General features: G+C 41.2%; 2 protein-coding genes across 3 annotated transcripts in view; both read left to right on the top strand.

Moving 5' to 3' along the window:
* Positions 1-19260, top strand: part of LOC111396809 (probable rhamnogalacturonate lyase B) — a 21420-nt gene extending 2160 nt beyond the window's left edge. The window contains exons 1-15 of one of the 2 annotated variants that reach the window (XM_023023331.1): positions 14435-14657; positions 15391-15512; positions 15721-15780; positions 15966-16085; positions 16184-16303; positions 16477-16618; positions 16724-16894; positions 17025-17180; positions 17271-17377; positions 17493-17583; positions 17664-17805; positions 17882-18041; positions 18218-18334; positions 18572-18698; positions 18798-19260. In XM_023023331.1, the coding sequence (XP_022879099.1) occupies positions 14598-14657; positions 15391-15512; positions 15721-15780; positions 15966-16085; positions 16184-16303; positions 16477-16618; positions 16724-16894; positions 17025-17180; positions 17271-17377; positions 17493-17583; positions 17664-17805; positions 17882-18041; positions 18218-18334; positions 18572-18698; positions 18798-19052 (1950 nt within the window). In that variant the 5' untranslated portion in view covers positions 14435-14597 and the 3' untranslated portion in view covers positions 19053-19260. Of the gene's footprint in view, positions 1-14434; positions 14658-15390; positions 15513-15720; positions 15781-15965; positions 16086-16183; positions 16304-16476; positions 16619-16723; positions 16895-17024; positions 17181-17270; positions 17378-17492; positions 17584-17663; positions 17806-17881; positions 18042-18217; positions 18335-18571; positions 18699-18797 lie in introns of those variants that run through there. The other variant, XM_023023332.1, reaches the window with a different exon arrangement.
* Positions 10-13044, top strand: LOC111396810 (probable rhamnogalacturonate lyase B). Its single transcript, XM_023023333.1, has 6 exons — positions 10-323; positions 3022-3163; positions 3263-3419; positions 3628-3744; positions 12386-12512; positions 12641-13044. The coding sequence occupies exons 1-6, from the start codon at positions 219-221 to the stop codon at positions 12887-12889; spliced, it is 897 nt and encodes a 298-aa protein (XP_022879101.1). The 5' UTR covers positions 10-218; the 3' UTR covers positions 12890-13044.
* Positions 19261-19835: the final 575 nt, after the last annotated feature.

Genomic DNA, 19835 nt, shown 5'->3' on the forward strand with positions numbered 1-19835 from the left:
AAATTGAAAGGTTTGATCATGTTAGATTACCCTCACTTTTAGCTACATGGTAGATTACTTCCACTTCTAGTGAATCAAGGTCCTCTCTGCAAGTGTAGTAACATTAACATTGACAATACAAAAGCCTCAAAACCTGCATGAAGCAAAATGGCAAATGACGTGTATTTCTGCATTGATCATTTAATCATCTACCGACTTATCTATTTTCAATTATTTATATGAACTTGTTTAGGTATATAAGCAATGAAACCATACTGGCAAAAGCTGCGTACGTTGGATTGGCGCCACCTGGTGATGTTGGATCATGGCAAAGAGAGCACAAGGTAATCATGGTCCCTCCATAAATCATTTCCACTCTAGTTGACAAAGAAGTAAGGTACTTTGTTTATTTTTTTCAAATGCATGCTTAATATATTATTTACACTCCTAATTATAACTTGCGTTTGTTGTTCTTATTTCTCTGATGTTATGATTAAAGTCCAACCATAGCTCAGTGCTATGCATAAGGCAAGCAGGCAATACCAAAAAAATCGCAATACTAAGGGAGCTTTGGTAGCATATTGTATAGTCCTTGCGAATCTTTAGTTGATATATAAAACATAATTAATCAATTGTAAAAAGACTAGGTCACGTGGCACCCTTTCAAAGACATTATGACGTATCATCGACAAATCTAGTTTTCCAAACATGGTGAAGTAGTTCTTGATTGTAAATTGTGCTTTACATGTAACTACCTGTGATAATGAAGGTATTAGTTAGGATGATTAGTATTTAAGCATGACTAATCGTGATGACTAACTAGTGCATATAAATAAGGTTGCGTTTACTTCACCTGTAGACAAGGATCCACCAAAAATGATGTGGTCATTATTGAAGTTCTGGATTGTGTCTTGACAAGTGTGCTGCACTTAACCCTCCTGGAATGTAAGCTGGTTGTGTTTTTCCGTGTTCTATTCTCTCTCAATGCTTCAACTTAAGGCTGAAAAGAAGGGGAACAGAAAGAAAGAGAGACGTAAAATATGGAAGGAAAATCATTGAGGGAGCAAAGAGAAGAGTGTAAGAAAGAGGAAGAAAGTAAATAATACAATCTTAAAAGGTGATAAAAGAAAGAGAATTAGAGAGGAAGTTGAACTCAGTAAAGAAAGAATAACGTAGAAGGATTAGAAAGGAGAGAAATGCATGCAAGAAGGTATACCCCAGAAAATGGGAACCTATGTATACCAAAAAGAAGGAAGAAACAAGCTTTGCAAGACGGCAAGACTTCTTCAAAGTTCATGACTTCCATTTGACATTCTCTATGTGATCAATGTCTTGCTTAAATGGATTTTGCCTGAACGAACATGCTGATAGATATAGTTAAGCTATGCATAAAGTTGATCTTGAACTAGCTGAAACTTCATTGGTTGACATGTTTTCTAATATTATTTTATAAGCTATACTTAAATAATATTAGCTATACTTAAGTGCTCATGGTTAAATTGCATGAGTTTAATGTGTTTTAAAGATGATGGTGTGGAACTATTCTTGCCAAACTTCTATTAGACCAGGTAATGATAATGTCATAACCCGTATCCATAAGGTTTCAGACTCAGGTCTAATTTATGAAGGCATAGTGTGATATAATTAAATCTAAAACTTTCAATGTTGTGTCTGACTTACAGTTTTAGAAGTCCAGCTTTCAGCTTAACTATGTCTGATAACACTTAGAAACCCTGCACAAGGTACAAAAATTATATGTTTGAGAATAAACAATAGACCTTGAACCATAATTCATAAATATAAAATTTCATGCTCAAATTATTTCTAGGACCGAGGAAGTAGTAGTTTGAACTTCAGCGTTGCAGTCTTGCAGAGCTTAAAGTGATCAAAGTTTAAAGGTGGTTTTAACTAGTGTGATTTCTAAGAACATGATAAAACTTGTGTGGTTTCAAAGAACATGATAAAACTAAGTAATCCACATACAAGAGGACTCCTAGATGACTAGATCTAAGTAAAGAAAAACTGAAAATCATCTTAACTTATAACGTTTATTCCAATAAAATTTTGTATGGATGTCAAATATATCAAAGAGTATTATTACCAGTTGAAATAAAAAATAATTGACCTTTGTGCGTAAGTACATTACGTGAGGATCATCATAATTGGCCAATCCTTTCAATAGTGCTTTCAAGCTCCATATAATATATTGAATACTTTGTTCTTGGATATTGGGACAATGTGTGTTTTATCACGTGCACACAAGTGATTGTACGATGTGACTCTTGTAGTAGGAGATCAAGGCTGATGTGTGCATAATTTCACAAACAAGTCGGAATGTGGAATAAATGAATACTTGTAATCTAGAAATCTGTTGGTGGGAAGTGGGTGGAAATGGTTCAAGAGCAGTCAACCAAGTAAAGAGCTTGTGAGTTAGACTTGTTATTCTAGTCACTCTAGTTCGTAGGTCAATAGATCAACAGCAAATGGGTTGTAATTTGGCATATAGCTGGGATTGACCTCAATAAAATAAGGTTGATAAAGAAGAGAAGGCGCGAGTGGGACGATGGAGGCAGGACATGAAACTGCCAAAATAGCAAAAATCAAGCTGTATCCTCTTGCTTGTGCTACTGACCTGATATGCTTGCTTTAACTTCTAATATATAATATGTCTTATGCTTCGTATGTGGGAATTGTGTGCACTATATACATTTAAGCATGCCCTCTTATGTGTTTGACCCATTTCCCATGGATCTCAAGGATGGAAATTGTGCATAATGGCCAACAAGAGGAAATGATTTCTTCTAGACGGGACAAAGATTTCTTGTATAAAGAAGGCCTATATCTTTGTCAAGAGTCATTATAATTTTGTTACTTGTAATCTAATGTAAATGGATTTTATTATCGAGTGAATGTTAGTTTATTGTAAGCTTTAAGAATTAACAGTATGATTCAAAATAAAAATCGTTCACATCTGAGTTTAGTAGATGGCAATTTGGGGCATGACATTTATGCTTCACTCTCTTACTGCTCACTATATTCCAGGGGTATCAGTTTTGGACCACGGCAGATGAAACTGGTTCCTTTGTCATTAATAGTATACAAACTGGTGACTACAATCTCTATGCATGTGTCCTTGGATTTATTGGAGATTACAAGTATGAAACCCCATTAACCATTACACCAGGTCCAACTTTCTTTCCTAAGTTTTCAATTTGAAATTCACAAATCGAAGCATCTATTGGATAAGTGATTTTTCTAACATTAGTGTTAAAATTCATCTCAGGTTGTGATATTGACGTAGGTGAGCTTATTTTTGAGCCTCCAAGAGATGGCCCCACACTGTGGGAAATTGGCATCCCTGATCGTACTGCAGAAGAATTTTACATTCCTGATCCCAACCCAACGTATATCAACAAACTATATGTCAATCACCCAGACAGGTCAGTTTCCAATTGTCCGATAGTTTTAGCAAGTACGACGTGTTAATTTTTCCACTAAAGAGTTGTTTAGCTTCTCGAGTGATAAAGTGATAATATCGGTATCTTATATCACTAGTTCATTGTAGCACTCAACATTTTGTCCTTGTATTTCTGATATACATTTGATAACAAAAAATTGACACATTTTGTCGTTATTCTCTCTTGGTAGGTTTAGACAGTATGGGTTATGGGAAAGATATGCTGATCTATATCCAGATAAAGATTTGGTTTACACTGTTGGTGTTGATGATTATCGAAAGGATTGGTTCTTTGCTCAGGTTACAAGGTATGTTCTAGCATTTGAGACTGCTACCATTTTGCTCTGTAACAATTCCATCATATTAATCTTATAGCGTTTTTTCAAAAGAAAACATGAAATCTGTTGCATGTTGTCATACTTGGCCAATCCACCTGGGCCAATGGCCCACTCAGGCCGAACCACGTGGCACTCCAGCCGAGGTGGTACATATTGCCGAGCTGCGCAATGGCCGAAGTCCACTAGTCGAGGCGCCTTTTTACCGAGGCTTGCAGACGTAACCGAGATCCATATGCCGAGGCCCATGAACCGAAGCCATGATGCTAGAGCTAGTTGAAGATAGCTGAAGCTCTCAAGCGAAAGTATTGTGTGAAATGACCGAAGCCCCGAAGCTGATGCAGGAGCCTCCGAACCACAAGGGAGTGTCCTCCATGTTCACTTCTCCCAAGAGATCGTCTGCATAAAGATCTTATTCGAATGATTGATGAAACGTTTGTCATAAGCATAAAGGTCAAGTCTTGTCACTAATATGAGGGCTCTGCGCAAGCAATAAATGCGCAACAAGCTAGCAAGTCAAGCCCCATACCTAGGATAAAATGTTTGAATTGAAGAGATGAGGCAACGTGCCACCTCATCCAAGGGCTCCCATTTCACATGTATCACTATAAATACTTCCCTTGTGTAATATCAAAGGGCCAATGCAAGAATCAATACAAAGAACTACACTTTACTCAACTCTCTTTCATTTACTTACAATACACAAATCGAGTTTATACACATTTACATATACATTTACGAACACCGGTTGGTAATTATTGTACAATTGGATCACGAACAACCCGCCGGATTTCGAACATCACCGTCCCGCGTCGTTGGGCTACTCCCACGCCCTTTGAATCGCTCGTTTTAGACCGTCCACGTGTCTTAGCGTGTTGGACATTCGCCCACGTGTGCGCGGGTGGGACCGGTATCTGTTGGGAATACTTTTTGGGGTCAACAGATTGGTGCCGTCTGTGGGAAACCGTACCATAACCACGAGCAACCTTGTGGTAAAAGTTTATTGAAAAAACATTTGGGCAACCCCCCTTGAAAAAGGATTTGTTCTTAAAAAGAACAGGAGGAAGCCCCATTACTTAACAAAATTTGAAGTCTGACAAAAGAAAATGAGCTTCAATGAAGATACTCCCCCCAGGAGGGTAAGAGAAAACACGAACGTGCCTCCTCAGCTCGCCGCCCCAGCAGCTCGGCAGAGACTCCACCACCACCAAAGAAGAGGTGGGATGCGTGCGATGGCACGACTATCAAGAGAAATGGTCGCCATGGCAACCAACATGAGGGATTTTGTTAGCCAAAACTTGGCTATGAGAGAGCTTATGGCCCAAATGCAGGGTCAGGGAAGCTTCCCCATTCCTCCATACGCCCCCTAAGGGCACTACTAGCAAGAGGATGAAGTTCAAAGTCATAGAGCTGCCTGGCCAGATTATAGCCGAGGTGGAAGCCCATTTGAAAGGAAAGTGGAAGTTGATATTTCTTCCAACTACGCTTCTGGCCGACCCATCGAGGTCCAAATGAGCCATGATAATTTTCCACCTCCATATGAGCAAGATCCAAGACAAAGGAGGGCAGGAAGTGTTTTTGATAGAATTAGTCCCGTCGAACCGAGGCTTAGGCAACAGCAGGCTCAACAGCCTTGGAATAGGCTACCTCCTCCACCTCCAATGCCCCAGCAGGCGGAGAGAAGGCATGAAAATGCCCCCCGTGTCGCTCCGCCTAGAAATAGGCAGCAGAGGAGGGAGGAAGAGGCTAGGGATCGCCACGGGACCTCTCACCAACAACCAGGGCATGAGGCTGATGAGTACGACTCTGATAAACAGCAGAGGCCCTGCGACTTGGACGATGACGATGAGAATCTACCATTCTCAAGGGAACTAAGGAATGCCCAGTTCCCGAGCCACTATGTTATGTCAAAAATACCAAAGTATAACGAAAGAGGCGACCCGGAGAAGCACCTAAATGCTTATAAAACTCACATGAGCCTAAGGGGCGCCACCCCAGCCGTGAAGTGCAGAGCCTTTCATTTAACGCTTAGTGGAGTGGCTGAAATTTGGTATAGCAGATTGCCACCTGGGAGCATTAGAAGCTGGCCCGAGTTCAAGACAACATTCTTGAAGAGGTTCGCGGTGAGCAAAGAAGGAGAGACCCCCATCCAACGTCTCCAGGACATGAGGCAAGCACATGGGGAGTCCCTAAAGAGCTTCTTATCACGCTTCACCGATGAGATGACGTACTGCGTACAAGTCACTAACAGAGAGGCACTATCCGTATTGAGGGGAGGTCTGAACATGAATACCTTATTCTGGAGAGACGTGCAGAATCAAGACCCCACCACCTATGACGCCCTACTCGAAATGATGAGAAGGGAGATCATCAATGAAGAATTGATTGAGCATAGAAATAGGGCAAGTAGAGGCCTCCCACCTCCTCAAAGACAGCGTGGTAGAGGCCTGACCTCATGGCACATGGAACTGAGGCGATGAGCCCCGTAGAAGTCGGACTTCCGTCCCCGAGACGTCTGCACTTCAGCGAGATAACCAATGACGAGCTTCGGAGGTTCGACCTCGACTTCATCGAAGAAAGAAGAGATGACTCCTAATTAAAATTCGGCACATATCATAGAAAGATGACAAGGTACTTCAACTCGAAAGTCAATAAGAGGTCATTCCGTATCAACAACCTTGTACTTAGGAGGGTCTTCCAGTCCTCAAAAGAACCTGGTTCCGGTTCCCTAAGCCCAAACTGGGAAGGTCCATTTTGAGAAGAGGTTCGACCTGGGACTTACTGGATTGAAGACATGAACGGCAAGGTACAACCCCGTCCATGGAACATTGAACACCTCAGAATCTATTGCCAATGAATATACTATCTTGCTGGATGACCTTTCCCAGCCTTTGTAACATTTTTATGGTTTAATAAAATTCAGTGATTAGATTAACGTGTTGTACTACCTCGACACCTCGGAGGAGAGGCTCGCGTCCCATCTCTGGGCCACCTCGCTTGAACTCCGAGGCGCTAGCATATGCCTCCCTTTGGCCAGGCTGAACACCAAGGGAAGAAGCCTCAACAAGGCTGCACCATCCATCATGTCTGGGATGCGTCGTCACCTCGGAGGAGAGGCTCGCGCCCCACCTCTGGGCCACCTCGCTTGAACTCCGAGGCGATAGCACATGCCTCCTTTTGGCTAGGCTGAACGCCAAGGGGAGAAACCTCAACATGGCTGCACCATCCACCATGTCTGGGATGCGTCGTCACCTCAGAGGAGAGGCTCGTGCCCCACCTCTAGGCCACCTCGCTTGAACTCCAAAGCGCTAGCACATGCCTCCCTTTGGCCAGGCTGAACGCCAAGGGGAGAAGTCTCAACATGGCTGCACTATCCATCATGTTTGGGATGCGTCGTTACCTCGGAGGAGAGGCTCGCGCCCCACCTCTCTTGAACTCCGAGGCGCTAGCATATGCCTCCCTTTGGCCAGGCTGAACGCCAATGAGAGAAGCCACCTCACGTGCATTCCGAAGCTCATACAGTTATTACGCTTAAGTAAAGTTCGTTTGCTTAAGTCCAAAGCTCATACAGTCCGAGGCTCGTGCAGTTATTACGCTTAAGTAAAGTTCATTTGCCTAAGCCCGAGACTCATACAGTTATTACGCTTAAGTAAAGTTCATTTGCCTAAGTCCAAGGCTCATACAGTTATTACGCTTAAGTAAAGTTCGTTTGCTTAAGTTCGAGGCTCATACAATCGTTCAATCCAGTTAAGTGATTGAAGTTAAGGTACCAAGTTAAAGTTATTTTGTTAGTGCTTCTGTCAACTTTTAAGTTCATTTGCTTAACGAGGCACGTACACTTGGATAAAGAAACAACAATGAAACAACAATGAATGAAAAAAGCATTACATTGATCTTCAATAAGGATTACAAAAGTAAGTTAAAGTTATTTTGTTAGTGCTTCTGTCAACTTTTAAGTTCATTTGCTTAACGAGGCACGTACACTTGGATAAAGAAACAACAATGAAACAACAATGAATGAAAAAGGCATTACATTGATCTTCAATAAGGATTACAAAAGTGGGCGTCGAGCCATTACATTCGAAAGACTGAAAAGAAAATTAATCTAAGCCTGGGTAGATGGGGGAGGCGCTTCAGTACTTGGGACTTCAGCAGCTTGAGCATCGGCATTGGTCTCGTCTACCTTAGCTGCTTCATTACCCTGTACCTCCTCAGCGGGGGTCTGAGGTACTTCGTCCACGAATTCAAACCTGAGTTGAGTAAGATTCAAATTGGGATACAGCTCCTCTGCCCGCTCCATCACCTCAGCATAGGTAAAGTTTCTCCAGTACGCACTAAAGCTCTTATACTCCTCTGTATTATGGAAGTTGGCGACGTACTCCTACACCGCCTCCTCCCTCGCCTGTTGAGCCTCCTCCCTTGCGTGGGAGGCATCATCCACATACCATTTGAGTTGGGTTTCCAAGAACCGGTTAGCCTCTTGGGCACCCACCAAGGAGAGATTTTTCCTTCTCCAAGGCCTCGGCGGTCACTTTCTGGTGCTCATTGGAGACTTCCACCTTCTTTGTCAGGGAGGCCACCTCGCACTGTGACTCATGGACTTCCTTCTTCAAGAACTCAATCTGGGCCAAGGCAGACTCCAGCTTGGCCAATTCTTCAAGTTTTTGGGCCCTAGCTTCTTCCGCCTCGGCCCTAGCTGCCTTCAATTCTTCTGTAAGGGAGGCCGTCTTCTCCTTCGAAGACTAGGTCCTTGTCTGAAAATCACTCAGGTCCTCCCTGCATTCAAGTGCAAGGCCAAAGGTTCTGACGCTTTGGCTCAACAAGGCCCTCGTCAGGTCAGTCGCGTCATAGGACGAGGCATGTAGCTGCCACCTATCAGTCCAGAACCGGTAGAAGCTCTCACAAGCGCTCCGGACCTCCTGGGGCAGAGCCTCAACCAAAGCTGGGGCTAAGGTCTCCTCCCTACCAGCTAGGAAGCTTGGAGACTTGCCTTTCTCTCGAAGAGGCTTTTGTTTCGCTGCCTCCTCCTCAGCAGCCTCGGCGGCTCTCCTCGCAGCCTCTTCTCGTACCTCCTCAGCCTCGGCCTCTCTAACCATTTCTATCTTGATGGCTTTGGAGGCGGATGCGAGCAGCTTCGGCTCGCCAGTTGATTTAGCCTCGTGGGACACTGATGTCCCAAATTTCCCTAACGAGCTGGTGTCGTGCACCAGCTTCCTCCTCTTCGCCTCCTCAGGGACTTTTTCTTTCCCCCGAGACTCTTTTGGCTTCTGCTGCCTCTGAGGAGCCCCCTCTTCGGAAGCCTTTGGAGTGCTATCCTTCGAAAGGCGTTCCACCCTGGCTCGGACCTCCTTGGCCCTACCGGACCCCGATTTCAGGGGCCTCGCCTTGACAGTGGTTGTGGCCTTCAAAATAGTAGCCATATCTGGAGCTGGGTACTCCCTCCTCTTGAATTTATCTGCATAGCACGTTAGGTCAGCACATCAGTATCAAAACAAAAGAACAAGAAAATTTACAACTGTGGGAGCTTCGTACCTCTGGAAGCCATCAGTCCAAAGTCCAAGAAGTAGCGACTCCTGTCGATCAGGTGGTTAAAGTGGCGGAGCTTCAGAGGCCTCTTGTAAATGTCCTCTATCACCTCGAACTCTTCTTTACTGAGCTCGAACCTCGTACTACAATCTGCAATGGAAGCTCCAACAGTTAGAAAATTTCAAGTGTTCAATTCAGAAGTACAAGTAGGGGCTTGGAGACTCACGAGCTTCGTAGTACTGGATCGGCACTGTGCAAGAAAGGGCCTTGTCCCCCTCCACTGCCTACCACTTTCCTCGCACCCAGAACCAGGGGTCCTTCCACCTCTTGATGGAGAAAGGCAGTCCCACCACAAAGGGTGCGTGAGCTCCCCAAGGTGTAAGGTAATATCACCCCCTGGACTCCTTCCCTATGACCCAAGGCTGGAAAAGGGTCATGAATATATGGAGAGGCATATCCTCCCCAAGAGACACATCTTTCCACAAAAAGTACAAACCGACCAGCTGGTTCCACCCAGTTGGCAGAACCTGGATCGGCGACAACATGAAATTCCTCAGCACCGCCCTAAAGAAGGGGTGCAGAGGAAGACACATACCTGCCTTAAATAGGTATTCGCTAACCGCCACACAACCGGGCCTCGGATAGCAGGCCCGCTCATTCGGCTTGGGAACTAACATTTCTATATTGTGGGGGACACTGTATCTCTCCCCGATCTCCCCCAACCTCTTCCACGTCATACCAGAAGGCAACCTAGATGCCCCCCACTCTTCAGTATAATCTATTGGCTCCTCGACCATGGCGTACCTGTCAACCTCGAAATCCTCCCTGTGATTGCCCCCATAATCTAACGAAGCTACTGTCACCAACTCCCTACCCGAGGTGGAATCCATTTCACAGTATTAACACAAATAAAAGGGCTTTTCTAAGAATAATACCTAAGGGAGGAACTACGCGGACGGAGATAGGCCGGAGAGTGAAAGAACAAAGAGTTCCGACGCCGAAAAGTTCAAGATTCAGAGAGAATCAGATTGCGAATGTTCAAAAGTCCTGAAAAATGGGATTTTCTCACCTTTTATAGAGGTCCAGGACGAACCCCAGCCGTCAGATCGAATCTCAGTCAATCTGAGCCCTTCATTGTAGATCAAATCCGAGGCGTTGAATTCAAACGCTTTTTCAAACCTACGCCTCAGATTCAAGCGTGCCTTCCACGCGCCCCATCCAACGTGTCTGCTTCTAGAAGCTCCAGCTGCCATCATAATTGTATTTTTAATTTGACGACAGCAGGCGCCTTGGAAGTCATAACGGTTCAGCCACTTTTCGTCGAAAACAAGCACAAAACATCAAATCATTAACACAGCTGTCGAGGCACAATCATTACCGACCACCTCGGCTTCAACATCAACATTCAGCCTTCAGGCCTCGCAGGTTCGATTTCCCAACCACCTCGGCTTCACCTTCAACATTCAGCCGTCAGGCCTCGCAGGTTCAGTTTCCCAACCACCTCGACTTCACCTTCAACATTCAGCCTTCAGGCCTCGCAGGTTCGGTTTCCCAACCACCTCGGCTTCAACTCCAACATTCAGCCTTCAAGCCTCGCAGGTTCGATTTCCCAACCACCTCGGCTTCACCTCCAACATTCAGCCGTCAGGCCTCGTAGGTTCGGTTTCCCAACCACCTCGGCTTCAACTTCAACATTCAGCCATCAAGCCTCGCAGGTTAGATTTCTCAATCACCTCGGCTTCACCTTCAACATTCAGCCTTCAGGCCTCGAACCTCGGCTTCAACATCAACACAGCCTCGGTCTCTTCATCGTTCACCCACGGCAACACATTTCTAATTCCAACTCTGATATAAATATCTACACTTGGACTTCGGGGACTATTATTTGGGGTTCAAAAAATTCTTTCAATTTTTACTTCATTAAAGTCCACGCATTACATGAATGACCATACTTGGACTTGGGGGACTATTGTTGAGTGTTGTCATACTTGGCCAATTCACCTAGGCCAATGGTCCACTCAGGCCGAACCACGTGGCACTCCAGTCGAGGTGGTACATATTATCGAGGTTGGCAATGGCCGAAGTCCACTAGCCGAGACGCCTTTTTACCGAAGCTTGCAGACGTAACCGAGGTCCATGAACCGAAGCCATGATGTTGGAGCTAGTTGAAGCTCTCAAGCGGTAATATTATGTGAAATGACCGAAGCCCCGAAGCTGATGCAGGAGCCTTCGAACCACAAAGGAATGTCCTCCATGTTCACTTCTCCAAAGAGATCGTCTGCATAAAGATTTAATTCGAATGATTGATGGAACGTTTGTCATAAGCATAAAGGTCAAGTCTTGTCACTAGTATGGGGGCTCTGCGCAAGCAATAAATGCGCAGCAAGTTAGCAAGTCAAGTCCCATGCCTAGGATAAGATGTTTGAATCGAAGAGATGAGGCCACGTGCCACCTCATCCAAGGGCTCCCATTTCACATGTATCACTATAAATACTTCCCTTGTGTAATATCAAAGGGCCAATGCAAGAATCAATATAAAGAACTACACTTTACTCAACTCTCTCTCATTTATTTACAATACACAAATCGAGTTTATACACATTTACATATACGTTTACGAACACCGGTTAGTAATTATTGTACAATCGGATCACGAACAACCCGCCGGATTCCGAACGTCACCGTCCCACGTCGTTGGGCTACTCCCATGCCCTTTTAACCGCTCGTTTTAAACTGTCTACGTGTCCTAACGTGTTGGACATTCGCCCACGTGTGCGCGGGTGGGACCGGCATTTGTTGGCAACACTTTTTGGGGTCAACAAAATCCAATTGAAAAATGATGACATTCCACCATTAATGTTTCTGAAAGCAGGATTAATGATCTTTGTATGGTGAAATAATTTATTGCTCCTTTGCAATGTTTTTATTCTCCCCGAATCTTGTTACTCTCATAAATAATAATTTACATATTTAATTCCAATTATGTGAGCAGAGGATTTGTTTGACAAGACATGGCAAAACTGGAATATCTTTCCAAGAAGTAAATAGCTATCCGTTGATAGATATTCACTATTCACTTGTGGTGCAGGAAAACTGGTGATAATGCATATAAAAGCACAACATGGCAAATCAAGTTCAATCTTGACAATGTGGATCAAGCCGGAACCTACATATTAAGATTAGCACTTGCATCTGCACATAATTCGGACTTGCAGGTAAGTTAATACAGATTATAATCCACAATAAAGGACTGTGCAATAACCTTCCCCATCCCAAGCTAACAATGTATGTATAGTTAAATATATTACATAAACTAACATAGTGCTATCGATTTGTTTCCTAGGTCCGGATAAATGATCCTGATGTAAATCCTCCGGTATTTTCAAGTGGAGTTATTGGGGCTGACAATGCGATTGCCAGGCATGGAATTCGTGGAATCTATTGGTTATTTAGTGTGGAGATTCCAGGTTCTGAATTAATCCAAGGGGAGAATACCATATTCTTGACACAAGCTAGGAGCAGTAGCCCTTTTCAAGGAATTATGTATGACTATATTCGTATGGAAAGTCCCTCATCTGTGGTTAACTCTTAGAATTGGAACCTTTAATCCTCATTGAATGGACTGAACCACTGATAGTTTGTGATTATCGACATTACTCATTTTTCCTATACGATTCAAGAAATGATTTACGATATGTTTAGATTCTATTACTTCTATGGCAATGGTACAGACTGATGCCACTAAAAGCATTTTTTGTGTTAAATTGTGAAGGATCGTATATGAAAGAACATCGTCTTAGATGGTTTAGCTTAAGAAAATATGATCTTGTAGAAAAAACGAGTTCTGAATGAAGAAATCTTCTTTGTTCTTGAAAGAAAAATGAAAGATGAAAATTATATTTATAGTTTGTCTCTGTTGCTTGAAAAAAGGGTGTGTTCGTTTAAAAGAAATTGGATAATGGTTAGGTCTTTCGATCCAAGACTTAATTGTCAAAATTTACAAACTTTCTTTATACAACACTTTGATTAAACATTCATCATTTCCATTAATGTATAATCATTATGAAAAGTCATTTGTTTTCAACGAATGACTACGTCCAAAAGTGGCATAATCGTAATATATTTATAAAGCGTTTAATTAATTGGACTATCCTTTCCTTAGAAATAGATTCCCCTTTTGTGTAAAACTTTCATTTCGATGCAAAGTTGGACAATAAAGCAGATGCTTCCATATGAATGAAATCTTAAAAGATAAATGCTTGTAACCTATAGGAACAAAATCTTAAAAGATAATTGCCCTTAACCTTTTACACTAGAGAGAGCAAAAATTGTCCTAAGTAGACATTGGGAGCATAGTTCTTTAAGGGTTTGTTTGAGCCACATTATTTTCAGCCTGTTTGGGTGGGATTTTTTATCCAAAAAATTGATTTTTTGACCGTTATTTCACTATTCCAACCGTAATTTTGATTTCTTCTCTCACGAGTAGGCCCCACTTTTCTTCTAACAGTCAAAAAATCAATTCTCAAAATTCATTCCAAACGGGGCCTTTCAAAAAAATACATTCTTCAAGAGTGATTTGAAATCATTTCAATCACATGCTCTTCAATAAAATAATATTACACACAAATCTAAAATGTTTCTTTATTTTTTAACTACATATTTTTCATTGATTTTATATGAATGATGCATTTTTTCCTAAAATGTGGCTCTAACAAGGGCTAAATTATTTTCACTTCTTCAGATAAACTGTATGTTAAGTTAAAACTTTTCTTTTAATAATTCATGGTTCTAGATATTATTGATTTGCAAGATTTGGGTTATCAACGGAACTCTGAAAAATAGCTCAGTAGTCAGGTTTTAGATTTGCTCTTAATGATCATCAGTTCGAGTCTTTTCAGGGTAGATGAGTATCCGATCGTAAACTTCGAGGCCCGTGCAATTAGTCGAGGTGCACGTAAACTTTTCAGAACACCCTCGGTCATGGGTTATCAACAGACAAGATTTGGAGAAATTTCTTAAGACGACAATGTTTCATACACATCCTATTGCTAAGATGCCACTCTGCATAAATCTGCATTTTTTAATCTCACTTTTTTTGTCTTGTTTCTCAAGTCAGAGACAGAGTTGGCGTGAAGTCTTGAGCCAAGAAAAAGCAATTCACGGGTGCCCTTCTCTTTGAGTGTAACATACTTCTAAGCAACTCAAAGTCACTTAAATGGATATTCTTCCACATGCATTGCTGCTTAAATATTGATACTTGCAGTTCGTGAGTTGAGATTACTTTTTTGTACCATCGAGTGATGGAGCCCAATGTGTCCATTGCTGCCATGGCTGCGCAATTATTCGTCCGAGATGACCAAGTAATTCACCTACTTTTACTTTTTGCCTTTCTATGTGTTTGATGCATTTGTCCTATACTATTGGACACGATTAGACATGAAAATAGCGACTGGGTAAGATGAGTACAGCAAAACATTGTTTAGCCTTTTTTTTTTTTTTTTTGGTGTAGATTAAGCTTGTGCTTGGGGGGGTTTAAATTCAGATTTCTAGTAGATTTTAATAAAAGTTGATGAAATGTAAAGTTGTGGGTTCCATGGAATGTGTTTAAGAGTAATTGTCACTCTGACTCAGATTAAGATTTAGCCCTTATTTGAGCCTCACTTTTATGTTCAAATTAATTTTGTAGTAGTGATTTTTTGAATAATGTGTGATTAAAAGATAAAAGGTTTTGAGTTTAAGTGCAAATTATTTTATTGTTAAAATGTGTGATTGAAAATGAGGATGGAAAAAAATAAATTATTGGATAATGGGTATCAAACGAGGGCTTACATTTCAATTCCTACCAAATAGGGGCTAAAATCAAATTTTTAGTGGATTTTAATAAAAGTTGATGAAATATGGGATTGGAAAGTTGTTGATCCATTTGAAATATGCAGATGGTCCATCGAGTTATGGATTTAATAAAAGTTAAAATTAATTGTTAGCTTTAATTTGTAGATGCTCCATCAAGTTTGGTTGGATTAGGCGAAGACCGGAATGCAACTTCAGAAGATGCATATGTTGTAATTGGACTAAACTCTATTGATTGTGCAGGTTGTATTAGACAATGGATTGCTCAAACTCACATTAACAACTCCCGAAGGCCTTATTACTGGAATTCAATATAATGGACTTGACAACTTGCTTGAGCTCAATAATCCAGACTTAAATGGAGGGTAATTTAGTGTGGATTTTTATACTTTGGAGATTTACTTGACGCTGATCGAAATATACGATTTCAACCAACCGTTATTGGATTTCATAAGGACTCCAATCAATTCTCCTGTCATTCTTGATAAATATGTATACTTATGGTCCAATTGAATCAAGAACATTTACAACATTTCCTTCAACTAATTTAGTAATAAAACAATGAATATACAGGTTTTGGGACCTCAATTGGAGTGAAGCTGGAAGTTCAGGCACTCGAGGAAGCTTTGATAAGTAAGTCTTCCTTTCAAGGTTTTAGTTTTTCGGAAAAATAGTCTTTATGTCTGTGTGAATCTTTTCCTATCGTATTCTTGTCTTGGGGTAGAAAAAACACATTTCATTATTGAGATTAGTTCAACTAGACAGTACTGATGATAAATTTGTTAAGAAACTGAAACTATGAATAAACTTGAATGCAGGATAAATGGAACTGAGTTCAGAGTTATAGTGGAAAATGAGGAACAAATAGAAGTCTCATTCAAAAGAACTTGGGATCCCTCATTTGAGGGCAAGCATGCTCCCTTGACTATAGACAAAAGGTGCATCATTACAGTAATTCTGCTACCTATAATCTTGATATTTATAGTTTGTGTTTGATTATGAAGAATTGGTGCTTATATAATGATATGCGATTCAGGTTCATAATGCTTCGTGGTTCTTCGGGCTTCTATTCTTATGCCATTTACGAACACACAGAGGATATGGATGCATTCATCCTCAACGAAACCAGAATTGCCTTCATGCTCAGCATACAAAAGTAGGCACACTTTAGCATAATTCATCTGTTTGTTTAAAATGCAAGCTGGATGAAGGAGTACTAATGCATCTATTTTTGTATTCATATACATGTGAAAGAAGTTTATAGAATAATTAATCTCTTTCAGAATCTATTCACTCATCGAATATAAAAAGTTCGTACATATATGTTAGGTTTCACTACATGGCCATGGCAGATGATAGGCAGAGGAATTTACCTCTCCCAGAAGACCGGTTACCCCCTAGAGGCAGACAATTGGCTTATCCAGAAGCAGTCCTCCTTGTTGATCCTGTGGAGCCAGAATTTAAGGGAGAAGTATGTCATCTATTTGAAAAATACCCATCTTTTCTCTGGAGAAGACAAAGCAAGACCAAGAACATCTGTATTCATGTTTTTGTATCCATATTTAATGATTACCAGGTCGATGATAAGTATCAGTACTCGTGTGAAAATAAAGATAATAAAGTCCACGGATTTATATGTACTGAACCCCCAGTAGGGTTCTGGCAAATCACTCCGAGCAACGAGTTCAGGACTGGTGGACCTCTCAAACAGGATCTCACTTCTCATGTCAACCCTACAACACTTGCTGTATGTTACTTGTAAACAAATCCTCGAATCGAAGAAGTTATGCCTAATACTTTCACAATTGTTGATATTTCCCTGTATATTCTTATCTGATCCTAAATAAATAGATCCATTGATCAATTTTTGTCATCAGATGTTTGTAAGTGCCCATTATGGGGGAGAGGATTTAGTGATCAAATTTGGAAAGGGTGAACCGTGGAAGAAAGTTTTTGGTCCTGTTTTCATCTATCTCAATTCTGTATCGCATGAAAGAGACTCAATTCTACTCTGGGATGATGCTAAAGAGCAGGTTCCTTTTCCGTTTATCAAGATTTTAGCATAATGAATGCAGCGACCCGTATTTTTCTGCTAAACTTCTCATTTGTATCAATTCATTCAGATGAAAAAAGAAGTTCAAAATTGGCCGTACAGCTTTCCAGCTTCGGAAGACTTTCCACGTTCTGATGAAAGGGGTAGCATTCGGGGTAGATTATTCGCTCAAGACAGGTACTATTCTCTCCAGCACAGTTCACAGACAAAAATTTAAAGTTCAAGTTTGCTTGGTCTACTAGGTTCGGGTATTCAAGAAATATACCAAAGTTCTGTAAACAATGCTTGCAAGGTACATCTCTAATGAAAATATACCAGCAAAGGGTGCTTATGTTGGAGTGGCTCCACCGGGAGCAACTGGTTCATTTCAAACAGAAAACAAGGTGCATTCTTTGGTTCTATTTCAATATTTCTAGGGGTGCTTCTCTCTGTTATTAAAAGTTACTTATAATTCACTTGCCAGGGTTATCAATTCTGGGCAAATGCAGATGATGATGGTTATTTCTCCATTATCAATATTCGTCCCGGCGTGTATAACATCTATGCATGGGTCCCTGGTTTCATTGGAGACTATCGATATGAAAAAGCTATCGTCATTACAGCAGGTACCCAGTATTCGCATTTGAAAATTTTACATTAATCTTGTAATGATATTTCATAATAAGATATTAAATGATAAAGGTTATGCCGTAAACTTGGGTGATCTTGTGTACATACCTCCGAGAGACGGGCCTACACTGTGGGAAATAGGCATCCCTGATCGTTCTGCTGCAGAATTCTTCGTTCCTGATCCTAATCCTATGTATATCAACAAACTCTACATAAATCGCCCTGCAGACAGGTTAGGCCTTCTTCACTGAAATATTACTAACAATTCACTGATCAGGCCATCTTCTTTTCTTTTCTGCTTATCTGCCTGTTGCAACTGATATCGACTCAGTGTGTGGTCTTCAAGGGCAATTTTTCTTTCACATTCCCCTCTTATTTTCATCTGATCAGGTCTTCTTCTATCGGCAGGTTTAGGCAGTATGGATTGTGGGAGAGATATGCTGATCTGTACCCAGATAAGGATTTGGAATACACCGTTGGTATTGATGACTACAGCAAAGATTGGTTTTATGCTCAGGTGACAAGGTACAATGTTAAGCCCCTGCTTGCCAACCATTATTTGAAAACTCTTTTTTTTACGTACTCATATTCAATTACACATTCATACAGTAAAATATGTTGCACGTAAACCCAAAACTTTTTAACCACATATTCTCATAAAAATCACTATTCAAAACATTGTTTTGGCCAAATAGGGGCTAAATCTGATTTAAGTAAAGATTATAACCGAAAATTTGTTTAATAGTCACTTCTCAACTGCAGAAAAGTAGGAGAAAATGCGTATCAAGGAACAACATGGCAAATAAAGTTCGAACTCGATAGTGTAGATCAAAGTGGAAAGTACACACTGCGGATCGCCTTAGCATCTGCTAATGTGTCCATATTGGAGGTACTCATTGCTCACACTACCCCTTAACCCCACCCCAAGAAGGAGAAGAAGAGAGTTCCTTAAGAGAAGTCTTTTGACACTTGCACTGGATTCTCATAGGTGAGGATCAACAATCCAGAAGCAAATCCTCCGGAGTTTTCAAGTGGATTAATTGGGAAAGATAACGCAATTGCAAGACATGGAATTCACGGGTTGTACTGGTTGTTCCATGTGGATGTAGAGAGTTCGTTACTCGTTCAAGGGCTTAACACCATATATCTCACTCAAGCACAGAATGAAAGCGCTTTGCACGGGATTATGTACGATTATATTCGATTGGAAGGACCTCCTCCCATTAATCTTCCAAAGCTTTGAGTGTCATTTTATACAGATTGAAGACTCAAGTGATAAACAGCAAAGGTATAAATCTGGCTAGGCTGCCCAGGCCATTTGCCTATTTGTATTATCCCTTCTGAAATGCTACTTATACAGATTTTTTTAATAGATTGGTATATCAAACTCGTGGCAATTACCTTTTTAAGAACATGTTCGTCTAAACTAAGACAGCTAAAAATTTACATTACTTTTTTGTCTTGTTATTTAGGTAAAAGGGTTACTTATTGATGCAGCACCAATAGAAATATTGAATAGACAACGAGAAAACCATATAATAGGAAGAAGAAATTAGGGGAACGGATGGAAGAAGGGGAAAACACAATAGAAGGAGGAGAAAATAATGGAGAAGAGAGGAGAAATTAGCCACAAGCCACCAATAATTATTATTCATTCATCAACTGAAAATTACAATGCAAAATAGGTTTAAATAGTAACGAAACCCTAACGAGATTGGGTCCGAGCCCATACAAGTCCAATTTTCTAAATAATAATAGTCCAAGAAAATAAATAAAGCTTAACAATAAAATAAAATAAGTAAATGTCCGATGTCCTCATCAACTCTCGCGGGGTAGAAGAAAACTCGACCCTGTCGATTGGATATATCACTATAGACTGTCGTCAATCTCCCAACCATAAACTGAGTGGTTGGGCAAGCTTCTTCCAACGTCTGTAGAAATGTGTCAGTAAAGGTCTGAACCTGGTGTCCTCACCAACCCCCCTCGGGTGAATGAGAGGCGATCTAGGCCAAGGAAGATCCTGCTG

This window comes from Olea europaea, chromosome 7 (genome assembly GCF_002742605.1).
Source record: "Olea europaea var. sylvestris chromosome 7, O_europaea_v1, whole genome shotgun sequence".
NCBI lineage: Eukaryota > Viridiplantae > Streptophyta > Magnoliopsida > Lamiales > Oleaceae > Olea > Olea europaea.

Excerpts from the sequence above, each read along its gene's own strand:
- LOC111396810 (XM_023023333.1), top strand. The coding sequence starts at position 219 with ATGAACTTGTTTAGGTATATAAGCAATGAAACCATACTGGCAAAAGCT. Across the intron at positions 3,745-12,385 it reads TTCTTTGCTCAGGTTACAAG|GAAAACTGGTGATAATGCAT; the intron begins GTATGTTCTAGC and ends CTTGTGGTGCAG. Across the intron at positions 12,513-12,640 it reads CACATAATTCGGACTTGCAG|GTCCGGATAAATGATCCTGA; the intron begins GTAAGTTAATAC and ends TTTGTTTCCTAG.